This window comes from Melopsittacus undulatus, chromosome 4 (genome assembly GCF_012275295.1).
Source record: "Melopsittacus undulatus isolate bMelUnd1 chromosome 4, bMelUnd1.mat.Z, whole genome shotgun sequence".
Taxonomy (NCBI): domain Eukaryota; kingdom Metazoa; phylum Chordata; class Aves; order Psittaciformes; family Psittaculidae; genus Melopsittacus; species Melopsittacus undulatus.
Genome location: NC_047530.1, coordinates 104,050,632 through 104,069,850, shown reverse-complemented (window position 1 = coordinate 104,069,850; position 19,219 = coordinate 104,050,632). Strand labels below are relative to the sequence as shown.

At 36.7% G+C, this 19,219-nt stretch overlaps 1 protein-coding gene across 1 annotated transcript in view; it reads right to left on the bottom strand.

Annotated features, from left to right (window-relative positions):
* Positions 1 to 19,219, bottom strand: part of ATRNL1 (attractin like 1) — a 498,994-nt gene that overhangs the window by 445,061 nt on the left and 34,714 nt on the right. The window contains exons 2-5 of the mRNA XM_005154514.3: positions 13,677 to 13,760; positions 11,606 to 11,719; positions 10,716 to 10,844; positions 6,915 to 7,123 (exon numbers count right to left, since the gene is read on the bottom strand). Coding sequence (XP_005154571.2) covers positions 6,915 to 7,123; positions 10,716 to 10,844; positions 11,606 to 11,719; positions 13,677 to 13,760 — 536 coding nt within the window. The remainder of the gene's footprint in view (positions 1 to 6,914; positions 7,124 to 10,715; positions 10,845 to 11,605; positions 11,720 to 13,676; positions 13,761 to 19,219) is intronic.

Genomic DNA, 19,219 nt, shown 5'->3' with positions numbered 1-19,219 from the left:
TCACAGTACGTATTAATCAGTGCAAAAATGGAATACATAGTTGAAAAAACAATAGAATAATATTGACTACTACTGAAACACTAATTAAACACCACTTTTGCATGGCTACTGCCTTAGAAACGCAAGGTGAACGTAGAACTTAAAATACCATTTACAGATTTTTCCTACTTAAATACATATACCGTGAAATATCACTATTATTTCAGCACAAATACATTTCTCTTCAGGAACATCACATTCACTAAATACGTGCCTTTTGCGCAACAAAAGGCATTACAGCTGCAGAACAAAGATAATGAAAAATACGTTTTATTATTTTCTATGCAAATAAGATTTTTCTCCACTTACTTAAAATTGGATTTCTTTCTTATCTTCCTAATGTGTCACTCAATCCACCAGGGTGGGGGAGAGGGAAGCTTTAAAAACAGCAAACAACTTTATAAATCTGAATTGGAAGTCAATTACATTATCCTCAAAGGTAGGAGAAAATTCTATAGGTTTAAAAAAAGCGATTACCCATACAACACAAGAGAAAGAATCTCATTTCTATTGAGGAGTTTCATGAACTGCCAAAGTAACAATCTGTTTCAGTAGTTCAAATCGTAAGATCAATTTCCACCTAATGAGAAAATATCACCTACTGTCTTCGACCCTCCACTTTTCCTTTGGGATCACAGGGAAAAAAATGAAACATTGACGTGTTGAATGTAAATGTCACAGTCCTCTTTTCCATACAATCTAATCAAAGCATTTAAATAAAGCATATGTTGTTATCTATTCTTTGATATCTGATCATTTAAGTTGAGAATTATTGCTTTAATGTAATTTTCAGCCACCACAAATACAAACTCGATATTACTGCTTTCAAATATACAATAAAATCTTCATATAACACTGAATTTGATATTATGAAAAATATTTCTAAGAGAATATATCTGAATATATTTGCAATAAAAATTCCATTGGAAGTTTTACCAAGCAGTGTATCATTTATCTTACAGGAAACTGGTGAGATATTAACTACATAAAAATAAATGGCTGCTATGTAAATGTAAAGATAAACGCTCTTCAAGAATGACTCTAGTAGTAGGTGTATTCATGCATCCCTACACCGTCACTGCACACCTGCACAACATCCATACAGGATGTAATTATTTCCCACCTCATACAAATAGGTTTGCTCCAAATAGACTTAATGGTAGGCAAAGAAATCCTGGATAGGTCTCCAGCATGGCAGAAAAAGCTGTGCCAGGTCTTAGCTTTCTCCATGAATGAAGCAGAAATCCTAATGCTCACAAGCTGATATGGTTCTTGAAATGCCGTATGGCTGCTATCATTCAGTTCCCTTTCTTTCCTCAGCCAGGAAGAGTATCTGCAGGGTCAGTCTCAGTAGGCAAGCCAAAAGGGCTGCACTGCCTGCCATTTCTGCCTGTATTCAACACTGCCCTTTAACTGCCTGTCTTTAGGTCTCAAACTCAAGATCAACTACATTGGTAAAGAAGAATAAGGCCTGATCCCATGGGAGTGTACTGGAGGCTTTCCTAGCCACCTTCTACACTTCAATCCAAGATTATGAAACAAATTCTTAATACTCTTGGTCCCTAAATGTATGAATTTACAGGTTACAATGAAGTAATTACATCCTACGCATTAACTCTGTTTTGAAGGATACTCTGCTCCTCCTTTGTATTTAAAGTAACTCCCATCTTTGTATTACCAGATTTCATTAGCAGTTTTATGAGTAGATTACAGAATTTATGTAATGAGATCAGTCCCAAGTTCAATCTTTAAATAGCACTGCTATCTTTCCATTCCAAGTTAGATGTGCAGCACACTCACATTTCACAATTAAGAAGCTGTGTCCCTCTTACTGGTCTCTTCTGCATTCCCTAACTTCTTCAGTTTCAATGATTTCCTATTACCAAATGCTGGTTTCAGATGAATATAATGGATTTTCTTGTAATTTCTCCTAAAAATTTTAGCATTAACTACATTGACAAATCCACATTTCAAATGTTTCACTCTTCAATCACAACATGTGCTTCATTATTTCTTTTCTCAAGTTATGGTTCAGAACTTTACACACTGCTGAAAGTAAGGCATGAAGTTTTGAGCTGCCTGGATCACTTCCCCTCTAGTCTGAAATAAAGGTGTTACATGTAATAAACTAAACTTAGCATCTTTCCTTGTCAGAGAGATCAATACTATCTATCTGCTTTCCACATTCAGGATATAGAATTGCATTTGTTCATTAGTTTAATTAAGTGCTTGCATGTTCTAAACTGCTACATTTACATGCATCCATTTTAAATAAATATTTTAAATGCATTAAGATTTTCATTAAAACTTACAAATTGCAGGGGACTCCCTAAATCTCAGCCTAATTGCTCATCCAGACCATTATGAACCACTTCAATACAGCCAACCATTTATTGAAATGAATCCAATAAATTCTGTTAAGCTTGCTTTCACTAATCATCAGATGAGACCACAAAGGTATTTAAAATTGAAGTTGGCTCTTCATTTAATGTGATGTTCTTTCTTTTGCAATAAGGATATTTAATTTTCTCCAGATTTTAGACACTAGGTTTCTAATTATGCTATATTTTGTTTGTAAATTGCACCAAGTCCTCCAAGGATGCTTGACAAATTATTACATTCAATCTGAATGTAAAACCGATAAATAAGCTTCATTATGTATGAAACAACCATCCATGTTACGCCAATTCCTTCCTAGGATTCCTTCTGTAAATGCAAAACTTCCTTCAACAACTCTCATTTCTATGATACACATAATGATATTTACAGAGTACATAAAATGGATTTTAACTTAAAACTGGGGAAAGAAAGGATTCCTTGGGCTTGTGCTTTTACATACACATATCATATTAGTTGACATATAATGCACAAGACATCTCCCAGGCTGTAAAATTGCACTTTCTTCTGACTGAATTGATAGTTGGCCAGGAGAAAACCTGAAAAGTAAGATCTAGACAAAGAGAGCATTATCACAGGGCAGAAGAGTTAAGACACCTGCTTCTATTTTTTTTCCCCTTTCAAAACCAGGTTTGTCCAAGGCAAGTGCTGCATCATACATCTCTTCTCTGAAAATATGTACTTGAGTGCTTTCTGTTCAAGAGCATCCAGCTGCAACAGCCCCAAATCCCGGATTTCAGACATCACAGCATTTGGCTCAAGCTCTTTCAAGTTCTCCATTTCAACTGCCACTGCCTGAGCTCACATATCAGTCCTCCTCCACTGGTTTCAATAAACCACCACCACACAAGCACAGCTTTGCTAAATCCAAGCACTGAGGAAAAAGGTTTGCCTTTTCAGGAAAAGCTAAGTCAAGTATAGACACACACTGACATAGCAGTACTGGCCATATTCAAGATGCTGTTAGAATAAACACCATAGCAATGAGCCAGGCAAAATACCACAGCAGTCATAAACTCCCTTTTATACTTCCATTGTTTACTTTTCTCCTTACATAATGGCTCGTTTTTCCTTAGATGTTATAAAATTCAAGCTGCCTCAATTTCTAATAGACTTATTTCAAAGTTAATTAGTTCAGTTTCAGAATCTGGTCTTCTGCTCCATCTCTATCTGCTTGGAGCAGATCTGCAGGGAGAAACAACTAACTATATGCATTCCAGAATCTTTATTAATGTGATAACCTTGAGCTAGATCCAGTTCCTAGGACTGAATGCCTGTTTGTGGCTGGTGTGCATTATGCACAACCTTGGATTTCATCTGGTGTAGTTTCATCTAAAAGGAATGCAGTTCTGTGCTTTCAAACTACCTCATGATGCCATCCAAAAAACAGCACATGTGGAGGACCAGATTTACTTTTAAGGTATCCTTTGTAAAACAGTTTTAACCTATTTAATATGTGGCAGGATAGTTATTTCCTGTGCAGTGTATTGAATCAAGCTCCTTAAAAGAAATCAAAGAACATCTGTATCTAGACTACCTGTGGTATTAATCTTAAAAAGCATACATTCATAGTATTTACTGATATTTTCATCATGTCCACTTAACCCTCTAAAAATGTGGAACTGCTTACAACCCTCACAGTCATCCTGAATTTTTAAACCATTATAGAAACTAATGGTTTGGAAAGCTCCTCTGCTCACTTATAGCCTGAGACAATCCAAGACACAGTGATCCTGATATCAAAGAGAACTTGAAAGTCATAGAATGGTTTGGATTGGAAGGGACCTTAAGCTTCATCTAGTTCTAACACCCCCTGTCATAGGCAGGGACTGAATTTGCTGGCTATAAACACTTGCTCAGCGAAAGTTAACATCTTTCTATAAACTATCTATAAACTATCCTTTTCAACTTCTTTAACAAGTCAAATAGTGCAAGAGCCATCACTTTTGTCTCAGTCAAATCCACATTTCTTTGTTATCGGCACGTAGCAAAGAAAGAGCAAATAGGTAACTTGCTTTGGGTTTTTTTTCCTGAGTTACATCCACAGCCTGGACCAGCAACATCAACACATTCTGCTTTAGAATACCCAGACAGATTAGGCAGTAATAGGACAGTGAAATATGATAAAGTACTCAAAGGGAATCACTCCTCAAGATAAGCTTCAGCCTTCATTATGTTGCCTGAATATTTTAAATTCATCTGTTTTTTTTCCTGTACTTCTTAGATCAAATATTTCAGAAATGTTTAACATTATTGAACATTATTAGCATTATTAAAAATACTCTTAACAAAAAGTACACGTAACAAGTACACTTTTTTAAATGTCCTTTTGTTAAAAATAAAATTCTTATATTACTTTATTTCTATGTCTAGAAGTTTCTATTACAGCTTTAGTGCGTATTTGTACAACTAAAAGTTAACTGCAAATATCTACAAGATTCTTCTTCCACAAAATGTATCTAACAACGAGAGGACCCTAATTTCTACTCAAAACAATTATTCTTTCCCATAGAACAGTGTTCTCTTTCCTCAGAATACTTTTAAAACGGAATTGTTTCCAGAGATGCTCCTTCCACAACATCCACAAGATGTCACCATTGTAAAGGGAAAAACTCCAAGTGCTGGAAAATTGAATACCTTTATGTTCTGAACCATGGATTTTATTTACTGTACATATCAATGCAGTCCAATGATTTTATTTTTGTTTAATACAGGGAATAAATACACTTAGAAAAACCCAAACCCTAGAATTCTCCTCAAAAACACAGAAATCGCGACCCTACTTTAGCCACTTGCTTGAATTCCCAAACACACAAAAAACTTGGCAGACATCAAGAGCAGTAAGATAAGTAAAACCATTTCTGGTTCCAGCATTGCAAATAACCTACATAGAAGATATGGTCAGCTTAGAAACGTTAGAGTATATAGATACAATGAGATAAAAAGATGACTAGAACAGAGAAGCAAGCAATCTGGAAAGCTTCAGGAAAGTTTAGTACTGTTTAGTATCTAGTAAGAAAAAAACATTTACATATCCAAGACAGTTCAGATACCACAAAGTTAAAAAAAAAAAAAAACAAAATCTGTGTAGATTCAGTGAGAAATCCAAGCAAAAACAAAGCTTTACTTCCACTCACTGCACTAAAGAACAAGAAGCTATTATGCACAGAAATGCTAAATGAAAGGAAGGCAGACTTTAAATTTCATTTCGTGCTCAAAACTTCAAACGTTAAGAGAAGGTTCAGCCTAAACAGCATTTCCAAAGACTTGTGATTGGGATGTGAAACTGCAAGGACCCAATGCACAAATAAGAGGGTGATATTCTTGCTGTAAGTTCTATTCACAGTTTCCTTAGAGTGATTAAGCTTTCAGGATCTCTTTTTTGTGCACTACAATCATGGAAGGGTCTAAAGGACTCAGCAACAAGTCTGCACTGTTTCCATTCAATGACCATATTGCTAACCCAGTTCCTTTCTGCGGGTGCACTGACTGCCTTTTAATGAATAACTTCATTAATGAAGAAGAGGAATGTATTAAATCTCATGGTGTCGGTCTAATAGGTGTGACAGCTAATAGGAGTAAAAAAGTCATATCCTTTGACATGCAAAAAGAAACTGCAATTAAACAAAAGTAGAGGCAGGAAGTAATGTGAAGAGGGCACATTAGCTAAATAATCTGGAGGTACTTATACATTTCTTGTAAGAGAATAATGGCAATTTCAATGCACAGCAAGCTAATCCAATTGAGACTTCCAACAGGATTGGTAAAGGATAAAAAGACAAAATTGACAAACATAGCATAGTTATTGAAAGTGAATTTCACATTTAGGATCTCAAATAATTGATCTTTAATAAGAAACAAGTATTTATGGTCCTAAGAGTAAAACTACAGCACATGCTTACAGTACACCTGTCACTACTCCACAGTATGCATCCACAAAGACTTTCTTGCACCACCTCAACAAAACAGCTTACCTTCATTTTCAATTGAGAGGCTTTACAATAATGCACAATGAAAAGCCAGGCAGTGAATACTTACTTCAGGAAGCACTATAAATATGATGTGATGATGCAACATTAAGGAAGGGAGGGGGAAGAAAATCAAATCTATCTAGCATTAAAGAAATTAATAGAACAGAAAATTAGGCTATTGAAGAACTTGGCCTTCAGAAGTGCCCACAACTCTTGAGTAATTCCTGCTATTAATTTCTCAAATTAATGAGGCAAAAAGAAGAATGCCCACCACAAGGAAGTTTAGGTCAGATATTTCCATATTATCTTCAGAAAGAAAACATCAAAGCTGAGAGCCTTTTATGGCATTAAAGTACACACACCTTGGTCCATGTGAAAATTTCCTCCAGACATTATTTTGTTCCTTTATGTCTATTCTTTAAAGATGCTAATACAGATTCTAAATAGGATGCATTAAAAGCAGTCATTTTGTAAATATTAACTTGATTCCAAATAACAAAACCTTACCTTGCCAGCTATCATTGCAAACACACAGCTTCTCGCCTGTCAAATCACAGTAGCCATGATCTGGACTGCCACAGTTGGCTTTACAATATGGAATATCACAGGCTTCTCCTTTCCAATACTTGTCACACTCACAGTATACCCGGCTTGGTACAGACACACTGGTTGTGCACTTTCCATGTTCTGAGCAGTTGTTAGGACATGAATTAATTCTGAAAACAAACAACACATAAAATAAGGAAAATGAAAAGCCAAGAGTTCATTACAGTGGTCTGATCTGACAGTATTCCAACAGTACTTGTTAGACAAAGTATTTTCTCCCTGAAAAATTCCTGTGTACTGATAAAATACAAGTTTAATGGTGATTTTAAGGCACATGAGCTGAAAAGGTATTCATCCAGGCTTACACACACAGAGTGTGATGCAGTTAAGATCACAAACATTGTACTTTAACAAGAAGTATTGACGTTAAGCAGAAGGACAGATCACCCACTTTTTCCTGTGTTCCAGTATCAGCTTTCTAGTCAGTCCTTTTAAATGCTTATTATTTCTAAGAACATCCACGCTAGAAGTTACTGTGAGCAGTAACCCTTAAACTCTCCACAACACAGGCATACAGTTAAAGGGTTTTCATGGGTGGCTTTGGTCCATGCTATAAAACAGTACATACAGCATCTGAGAGGAATAAAATTTGGAAAACAATGTAAGGAAGATTACAAGATGGCTAATACCCTGAAACCACTTACAAATAGCACTTCATGCTTTGAATCTTTAATAAACAGAGCTACCTTAACCTTGCCTCCCTAACTCTGCAGTCAGACGCAGAAAGAGGAAAGATTTGAAGTTAGCATTTCTGTGATACACCCTACAAAACACTGAGATCACAGGCAACTGGATTGCAAAGCTATGGAAGCTGGTTCCAGAAATGCAGGCAATTCCTTGGAGATGAGGAGGGATGAAAGACATTGAAGTATATGGGTCCAAGAGTTTCCACGAACAGAATCTCGGGCAGTATGTGCCTGATGGAGTCCAAAAAAGATCTGAAACCTTTCTGATGACTCACAAAGGGCTGGGCTGAAATACAGAACAAACTTAGTACAAACGCCTGCTGGTAACACAGACTCCTCCCTGTAGATGTAAGAGCTGGATTCTGTTCATAGCATTCCTTACTCTTACTGAAGAAAGAAACTGATAGTGAGGAATTGTTCAAGGCTGGACTTTGGCCAAATGTAGTTGTGGTTGGACAGTCAGGAGACATGCTTTCATTTTCTGGAGACTCACACCTCAGAGGACAGATTCTGCTATATTACCAAAAAGAAAACTTCATATCTGAACTGCAAACGTCCTGGGGCTTCGCCTAGTAACACACATGGCATTAAAACCATTGATGACACTAACTTCTGTATACCACAGCTCTGAGGGACCTCTCCTCCTGACTCCACAGGGAGAGAGTTCTGCAGGAAAGTGAACAGTTAAGTCTTTCCAGTAGCAGATATACCAGTTTACAAGTAGACACATTCCCACTCCAACAGGCTCATTAAGGATTCAAAGAGAAAGAAAAACTGGATGAGCAGAGTTAAAAGCAGGGTGCCAGATTTCAAGGAACACAAAATTTACCCAGGGAATTCTGTTCACAACTGGCATGGAATTCCAGACACAGATGTTGTGCTTCTGTCTTCCCCAAAACAAAGGGATATAAGCGGCCCACTGAGATAAAGTCAGAAACTGCCTTGTGGTTACCAAACCAAGGAAGAAAGAGGGAAACAGAAGCACAGTGCAACAGATCGGCGACAGAAGAAAAGTTAATGCAGCCATAAAACGCAATTGCAGGTACTTCTATGTTTATGTACCATAAAGCTTTATTATAAAGAGCTACTGATGGCTCATTAAAAAATACAAAAAAAATCCAAACGTATTTTAAAAGTGTCCATTGCAATAGAAGAAACAGAGGAACCGAGTACATAAAATTCCTGACTTATGTGTTTCATGGAATTAAAAACTGGCAGGATTTTTATTTAGTTCAAACTTCAAAAAAATTAGGTAATACTATGTAGCATTCACCAGTTTACCAAGTCATGAAAGAATGCAGAGCACATCTACTCATTTCTTAAGAATGCTATGTCATATTGCTATTTGCTCCCAAGACAAACACTAAGAAGTGCAATAAAAGCTTCAGGGATCACTGAAAAATGTATCTAATTACAGGAGAGAAGTCTGCCAGGTGACTGCATTTTACTGACGTCAATTGACAAAAATACCCAGTCTTCTAGACTGCTATGTCCAATGCAGCACATGTAATGTGAGGTTTCCCAAACTGAGAGCTATTTATTAACCAGTAAAAGGAAGGGAAACCACTGCAAATTACAGAAACAATCTCTCCATAGACAATTTAACAAAGACTTCTGCCAAGAGCAAAGCTATGGTAAAAAGCACAAATAGGACTTTTAAACTAACAAAGAATATGACAAATACATTACATGTATTTCCACATTTGAAGTGCAGTGCTGGCCACCACATCCCAAAAACTGGCATTTCAGAATGTGAAAGGATTGAAGAAAAGGAACAAGAGTATCTTCAACCACAGGAAAAAAAAACATGCAAAGAAACAGGTCCAACAGGATCCAGTAATACCCTCTTGAACTAAAGCATCCAGTATAAAAAGACATTGCATTATTTATCACAAGCATGTCCCAAATGAGACAGAAATTGAAATCAACAGCTGGTGCATATGAGAAGGAAGTCTCAGGTCCACTGGATGCATCTTTAGAGATGCTGACACAGTAAAGCAGACAGAAGGAAAACAAGCATGACTTCATGACTTCACCATCACAATAACTAGAAGACAGGCAGTGCAGATAAGAACGCAGACTAAGATGAACAATAGAGAAGAAATGGAGCAAAACCCCTGTGGCTGGCACAAAAACAAAAGTAGGACCTCAGTGAAGGTTTCAAAAGCCACAGAAGTACATCCAGCAATCAAAATCGAGGAACAGATGATTCTAGTTCAAGAGAAGCAAATTCACATGACAGCACATATAATCTCCTTTCTATTCCATATGACAAGTACACGTGTTGGGTAAATACTGGAAGGGATACATTCTAGTTCCATATGGCATAGGAAAAACATAGTCTTGGAATGGCCATGTGGCTTCACTCAGAACAATATATTTTATCTCATTTTCTTTTCTTTATAACTGGTACTGTAATTACAACTTACTATAACTGTAGCTCTGTATTTCTAAAGCCAGCAAGTATAGCTCTTACATGACTAATATATCAATAAACATTTTCCCTGGGTTGGTCATTCTCATAGAATCACAGAATGCTTTGGGTTGGAAAGGACGTTAAATCATCTAGTTCCAACCCCCTGCCATGGGAAGGGACACCTCACACCAAACCATGGTACACAAGGCTCTGTCCAACCTGGCCTTGAACACCGTCAGGGATGGAGCATTCACAACTTCCCTGGGCAACCCATTCCAGTACCTCACCACCCTAACAGTAAAGAATTTCTTCCTTATATCCAATCTAAACTTCCCCTGTTTAAATTTTAACACATGACCCCTTGTCCTGTCACTACAGTCCCTAATGAACAGTCCCTCACCAGAATCCCTATAGTCCCCCTTCAGATACTGGAAGACTGCTATGAGGTCTCCACGCAGCCTTCTCTTCTCCAGGCTGAATAACCCCAACTTTCTCAGCCTGTCTTCATATGGGAGATGCTCCAGTCCCCTGTTCATAACATTCTCCTGAAAGAAATGACAGGCTAAACACTAAAGTAATGACTTGTTAAAAAATACTTACGAGTAAAAAATGTTAAATCCAGTTAAGTTATAAGCAGCATCACTGAAGAAGTGTAGCAATGCATAGCCAGATGTAGTAACTACTTCAGGAACAGTTTCATTTCCACGCACTTCAGGAACTATTAGACCACTGGAAAAGAAAATGAGAACCATGTTTTTCATCAGCCTTTGGGTGGCAGGGGGAGGAAGAGGAGTCACCTATTTTACTATTATATTCATAGAATCTTAGAATAGTTAGGTTTGGAAAGGACCTTAAGATTGTCCAGTTCCCAACCCCCCCCCCCCCCGCCATGCCCCTGGCTCCCATGCCATATTGACAAGCTTATTTTTAACAAACTAAAAGTACAAAATGTGTATAAAATCTAAACTCTAAACAAACTCTTCCTTCACACAGTAATGCAAAATTTCACATCTGAGGGTGCATGCACTGTCAATTTAATTTTAAAAACTTATTTTAGCTTTGGAAATACTTATATATATCCTTCAGACAGATGCTTAACACTCACTGTCTTTCAGCACGAGTTCTATTTCCACATAACAGAATCATAGAATGGTTAGGGTTGGAAAGGACCTTAAGATTATTTCCAACCCCCTGTCACATGCCATAGTCCAGTAATTTCTGATTGCCTGTCCAAAACCATGAACACTCCATGCAACATCAGCATTAAGTACAAGCCAAATAATGGATTTATGCTATGATGACCTAACAAAAAAAGTAGTGCTTTGCAATTTATTATAATATACCTTTACATAAATAATTAACTCCACAACATTAACAAAAGCAAGCAAGCTATTTAACAAATTAAAGCTTTTAATGATAGTGTTTTACTCTGCAAACTAAGAATGTCCATATGTGACTATATGGAATAAAAGACTAATAGACACACTCACCTAAATACAGCTATTAAAGGTGCATATATTGAATCTCCATCATATACATACATATGGTCCCAACTACATTCAGTAGCAAAGTGATTAAATCTTAATCTTAGTATTGCATTTGGGCTGAAAAAGGAAGGGAAAAAAAAACACACAACATTGATGTAAAACACTATTTGCAGAAGTATTGAATACACAGGATAAAAAACAGCAAAACCAATCATGCAACAACACTATTAAAACATGTTGAGAACTAAACATTTCAAAGAGAGCAAGAATTTCACTTTATCTTAAAAGACTTAACAAAAAATAATATAAATAATAACTTCAGTCCCAGGTCTAACAAGCCCTAAACTTAAGATACTAAAGTTTATCAGATTTTGTCAGTATTCAGAACAATTACAACATCCCATTTTAATATACTACCTTTACTTTAAAATGTCACGACTATACTTAAACACACACCCTCACTGCAATATTATTTTAGTTATTGAAGATAAAACTCAACATACATTTAAAATAGCAAGCAATATTAGAAAGATATTTCTTTCTCAACTGCCTGCTTGTCCCCCTGACACCTGGGAACCACATTTCCCCAGGTTTTGGTAGAGATCCAAATGTGGACTGTAAGAATTCTGAAAGAGGAATTTTCTCATATGACAAAATTAGCAGACTCATAAATATATTCCATCCAACCTAACAATTATTGCCTTTTATTTCATTTTAATTACTTTTTTTACCCCCTACTGACAGCCTCAAGTACAGTTTGTAAAACACTTTTTATGTGGGAGGGAGATCGTTTGGGGAGCGCTCTTGTTCCATTTTAAGAGAGTTTATCTTATATATATGTGGCTTCCTTGTGCGCTGACATTATGCACTATGTTACTGGCTTGCATTGCCCTTACACATACTGTGCAGCACATTGCTTCCATCAGCACCCACTCTACCTCCTGCAAAGCGGAGGAACAGAATAAAGACCAGCTTCAAAGCAGAGCTTACATACAGTCCTGACGCATGTTTTCACTTCAGCATAGCGCAGTGTAAATACTCCTGAGATGGGTAAAAAGAGAAGTCTGGCTATGTCAGAAAGATATTCAGCTATTGCCTGGTCACCTACATACTGAAGTTTCTACTTAAATGATTTTGCAAACTACTTGTAATATTACTGGCGTGTTTAAATTACTATCTCCATATAAGCAGAACAAAAGTATATCAGATTTGTCATTACTGGACTGCAGAGACAGAGCAGACATCTAAGATAGTTGAGATTATGACAATAAAGAAATACAAAAGGCAGCTATTTTCTTCTAGAACATGCAGAATTCAGACTTTAAATTCTTCAGTGAAATAAATTCTCACACCATGATCTGGGGGAGAAAAAAGGTTCCACTAAACTTTAACAAAATTGTGCCTTTAATGGTTTAGTCACACCAGGGTATGTGTCTCATTATTCCTTTGAGCATGTCTGTGCGTTTCTGTTGTATAAACTGAAAAATTGGCCACAGACATGAAACATCTCAACAGTATAAACTGAGGGCACAACACGATTTTAAAAGTATAGGAGGAAAACTAGAATGAAAAAGAAAATACTTCATAAAAGCACCAACTTTTGAGCAACATGGAACTGAAAAATGATTCTTCATCCTGGAAGCATTCTGTACTTGAAGACATTCCTGATTTATCACTGATATGAGTTAAATAAGACAAATGGGTAAGATAATGAGTTAAATAATAGGATTTTGTAACTGCATTTGGAATTCACACAAAGGTACTCAAACAGGCAACAAATTTATCATAGGGTTTTGAGAGCTTGCAGCACTGGCCAAATGCCAGTGTCAGCCTAACTTTTGCCAGTAGTTTGAATGGAAATGGAATTTGGCCAACTGAGCAATCCTGAAAATCCTACTACTTTTTTTTTTTTCTGTTTTAACTGCATAGCATTTAAACAGAAACAAGAGAAAACAAAAACAAAACTTGTTTATACTGTATCCAGATGAAGTTTCTACTTGCAGAGTTCTTTGGATCTCTAGAATGCACAGTATGAAACTGTCAGAAAATGTAAGCTATGAAAATAAATACTTACTATCCTTCAATTAACCATGTACATTTAGTTTTATATTTATAATTTATTGGTCCATCTGTTAGATATCCAGAAGGTTCTGTTAACCTACAAGAAAAAAAACAGTGCTTTAATAAACCAGAGACAACACAACAGAAGACACATCATCAACATGCCATCAGATTCTCTCTAGATAAAAAGAAAACTGAAATATTTGAAGGTGGTGGGGATCAAGTCTCTCTTCATTTTTCTTTTCACACTACTTTTGCTCATAAAAATGAGAGTTATGATTATTCTACATCACTGATTTACATTCTTCCCCTAGGCAATCACAAGACCTCTAAATTTTCTAGTTCAGTAGCAAGCAAATACTATGTATAATTTAAATTATCCTTCACACAGAATGGATCCAAGCCAACACAAAGGGTTTTCTTCTTCAAGAGTATTTTGGTCTGGTTTACTTGTTTCTTTTACCATTGTTTAAGTCTTAGTCTGAAATTAGACCACAGTGGGAAACTCTTCCAGATCAACAGAAACAAAAGCATAAATTATTAATTTAAATAAGCATATCTGCCAGCCTGACCCTCTCTTATTTCTGGTCAGTGATGAGATATGGGAAAGCAGAACCACACTCCACTATGCAGAAACTAAATAAAATGCATATGAACAGTTATGAAAGGTCAGACCAAAATGACAATGGTAGCCCAGCAGCCTGCCTCTGACAGTGCCCTGCAGTGGATATAGAATCACAGAATGGTTCGGGTTGGAAAGGACCTTAAAGCTCATCCAGTTCCAACCCCTGCCATGGCAATGAGACACCTTCCACTGGAGCAGGTTGCTCCAAGCCCATCCAGCCTGGCCTTGAACACTGCTAGGGACCAGGCAGCCACAGCTTCCTTATCTCAAACTACTCTGATGTCTCAACACTCTTACACAAAAGAATAACCAGTAAACACACAGTAAAGGACACCCAGGAAAGAATATCCCTACAGATACTCCCCACAGTACTATACCACTTTCAGACCTGTAGTTCAGAGACATTCTCAGCCAGAGGATGTTCTTTTCTGTAAGTTCTGGGTTAACGTTTCTCCTAGGAGTTTGCCCATGCAAACTCAAACCAGCAGCATCCAGACCATCCTCATTTCCATACACATGGAAATCATTTCCATACACATATGAAGATACATCTCAACTGTTTTTGTCCTGAGCCTACCTCTCCACAATTTCATCTGACATCCTTAGGTCTGGTATTAGATAAGATGATGAACAACAGTACCCAAATTCACAAAATGCAATGACCCGTGTTGTGTCCCATCTTTTTCTCCACTATCCCTTGAGAAATCCTTGTTCACTGCCTTCACAATTTCTTTGGTGTTTATGTATACTCTGAGATGCAGAGATCAGCATACTGTATTCAAGATGCAAGTGAAACATGAATTTGTACAGTATCCGAATTTCGCTCTCTATTCCCATCTTAACATTATATTTGCACTTTCAACAACTACTATTCTGACACTTCAAACACAACTAGCTGCTTTATCTTTTTTCTGACTGATAATAGGTGGTTTACGATTCTTTACAGAAATTCATTTAACAGAAATGGAATCTTTTTCCTCCATTCATCTACATTACTTCACATTAATCTATACAGAGCAATGAAATCGCAGATGAAATTCAATAATCTATTAACATAAAAGCTTTCTAAAAGAGTTTAGTATCTCCAGCACACTGTCACTTTGCTAATTTACCCCATTTTGTGTATCCTTTATGATTATGTTCTATAGCTCAGGCCTTAAACACTTATCTTTGGCAGCCTTACTCCAATCCTTCTCTTTAAAATGCTACGACAATGACAACAAATAGAAATACATATTCAGAAGTGCTCATTTATTTCAATGTACTGTGGAAAGATAATCAGTAACAATAATTATCACTTATTGGGTTTTTCTGCTTTGCTTTCACTTTTGTTCATCTGAATCAATAGACTAGATCTAAATCCAGAGACCACACTGAACAAGCTGACCAAATCACAGCTAAATTTTCCCACCAGGAGTCCAGCTGAAGAAGTCAGTATCTGCTATCCTGCCTTCTTTGAAACTGTATACACAAAAAGTATTCAGTACTACATCTACTGCATATTATTTACATTTGAACTCATATCAAACACTAACTGCATATCTATTAACAGAGATCTCTAATTCTAAACATAAAACTATAAACATGCATATTTATTTCCTTTCCAAGGGAGTATGAAAAATTCTGAGACAAGTTCCATGCAAACCATCAGGCTTTTAAGCAGTTCCTCCACTTCCCCTATGAGAACCTGCATAAGTTAGTTAGGCACATTGTAAGCCACTTTGTTGCAAATCACTGGTGGTTTGAAGATCTTTACACACACTTTCCTTCCAGTGAAACAGAACTAAACTCTCTGATATTGAGAGCTGTTCCAAGAATTGAAACATTGTCAAGGCATAAATAGTATCAATAAAGTATTATATTTTTCTGCTTAAAAAGAAGAAAAAGAGATAACAGCTGGTAACACAAGCAACAGACATAGATTTCTAACAAAACCCAACACACTGAACTGGTCTGAACATTGCAGTTCCCCACTCCCCAAAAGCAAGAGTTCCTGGGGAGCTCTACACAAATGCTGGTGTAGCTCAAAGCAAAGCAATGAGTGATGAGAGAGGCACGGCTGGTAATTCACACTCCTCCCTGCTGTACAACGGAGAAGCCACAGCAAGAAGCTAATTATGCTCCTGCCTGGTGCTCTCATGTGAATCAGTGCCTGGCAACACAATATTTTTGCTTGAAGTTAAGAAAAACACAGTTTAAGTTTATAATATTTCTTATAGCTGAGAAACAGCAACTTAACCTAGAAGTACATTTTCATATTTACATACATGAGAAATAGGTTTTCCAGGGCTATTTCTGGCTTCTTTACATATTAATCATGTTGCTTTGACAATGCTGAACATAGTATCAACATATATCTGGGAGGTCTAAGTTACACATCACTGATTTTGATACCAAGCTAATGATGCTTGGACCCTAGCAGAACCTCAGTAAAGCTGATTACAGGAGTGGATCTTATGCTAGTGTGTGCTAGACTGAAGTAATTTATTAAGAAAAGGCAGTAACATATAAAACTCCAATCAAAATAATTGTAGGGTTACTATATGGTTTATATACAAAGCCTTGCATAGCAAGCCAGAGAACATTTATTTTGTGTAAGTGTGAAATATCACCAGTACTCATTTGCAGTCATGACCATTGCCTTCTTAGTAGCTGTATAATGCAGTGGAGGTGACTTACAAGAGTTGTTTTTATTAGATCAGTCCTTTGGCACTAGTAAAGTGCAAACAATTTCCCTTGTCACCTAGACTGATAATTTTGTGATAAACTGATTCTTTCGGAAGAGTAGATACCCTTTGAAGCATCTACTGCACTTTGCTGGAAAAAAAAGAATAAATAAGAGCACAACAATGCTTTGTAATAATGGTTATGGAAAATGGTAAGACAAAGGGGCTGTCCTATTTAGAATAAATTCACAGCAGGACAGGTTGATATTACTGTAAGTTTATTGAATCATACCAAGTTTTCTGTATCATTTTCCTTTCCAAACGTTATCAAATACCAAATTCCATAAATAACACATGGATCAACAGTACTACATTCACGTAACCTCTGACCAAATCAAGGATGATATTCTCTATCATATAAAGTAAGTTCCTAGCAAGGGCATAGATTTCCTCTGTGACTATCGGGGATCCTTCCAAATAACCAAAAACCAGATGAGCCAACATGACACTGTCTAGTTACAGAAGTGGAATAACTAGAATGAAGCCTATGTACTGCAGTCCGTTCCCTGCTCATTGCTGAGGGTACTTCAAGGATAAGGAGACAGCCAGAACAATTTGTGTGGCTGCTTATGCACCGTAGGTTTATCACACCCAGACTCCAGCTTCCTAACCAGAATGCACAGGGCAGCAGCTGATGCTCTATATTGTCATTTTGTCATTTTAAATTGCATGTCAGCTTTCATAAACACCACAGTATTTTTTTAGTTGGCAGGATTATAATCAAAGCCTATAAAGAATTAGAGGTGTGTGCCAAGAGAACATTTCCCTCCTCTGTATGCTCTAAAATACATCTACCAAATTACAGACAGAAGTCAGGATGCTGCACAACAGAATTAAAGACATTCAGAAGCCTTATTGACAGATTAGTCACCAAGCTAATCAGCCTATAATAGACTATGTGAAGGATAGATGGCACTATAGGTGGTTTCATCTAGCAGACAGACACACCACAAACACAAGAGCTAAAGGCTCAAGTCAACACAGGGCAACTGTAACACGCAACAAAGGAATAGCTATATTCCTCTGGAATATTACCTCTGTTATAAAATTACGGCAAATATAATTGAGTTAGAATTTAAAGCGGTAACATTTACATTTATCACTGCAGAGACTTTAAATCAAGACTGATGCACTTCAAGGAAAGAGAAAAGTTATGTTCTAATTCAGTCAGAAATTATTGGTCCAAATGAAGCATGAAATCTAGGGCCTGCAATATATAAGACGTCAGAGCAAGTTATTAAAATGGCCCTTCCTGGCTGCAATATTTATGTATCTGTGAAAAATGCAGTCATGTCATTTCTTGTATCTTCCAGCAAAAGCATATTGTCATCAAATATTTTAAGAAGGGGACTAATTTAAACCAGAGAAGCCATTGCGTATTTTCTGTCATCAGCAAGCAAAGATTCACAAAACTGCTTGCAGATGGACAGAGGTGTGATTTATAATACAGGTATGTAGGAGAAACAAAGAATAAAGCACATTCATAGCATCACAAATATTCATTGGGAAATAAAAGCAGCATTTATGAAGAGGTTCATTTTTTCTCTGTATTACTTAGTGTCACATTTAAGAATTTTATGAAGTGTTTGATGATTCTGCAATTCCTACTTCAGATAGATCTGAATATAAGAATCGGAGCATATTTTGCTATATAGATTTATCTCAATATCAGTATTTCTGTGTCAGACAAGGATTATACTTCCCACTGCTGGAAATTTTTGCTTTATCTCATTTTTATAGGGAAATATATGGTATTTAGAAGAAAAAGGACATTGTCATTCAAAGTTTTAAGATCAAATCCTTCAGAAGTACAAGTAGGCAACCCTCCTAGCTTGAGATCTTCTGCCTCACCTTCACAGCAGGGAAAGAGGCTTTTCACAGATGCCAGATAAGATCAGATGAATACATTGAGAAAGAAGAAAAAAAGAGTGGACCCCCTTTATGGAATAAAGTAGAGTCAGTGATATCAGAAGGAGGCACAGAAGAGATCAAGAGGACATTTCTCATACTAAAATTTCAAGTGATAGTCTAAGAAAGCTGTTTAATATTTTTCTCCAAAGAAAGATGTGGAGAATGGTATGTTCTGAAAAAACCCAAAGCCAGAGTTTTGTTTTCCAGGCATGAAACATTGATCAACACCTGACAAAAAGCTTACGAACCTGCATTTGATTTTCCTGCATTTATACATGTACTGTAGAACCTTGC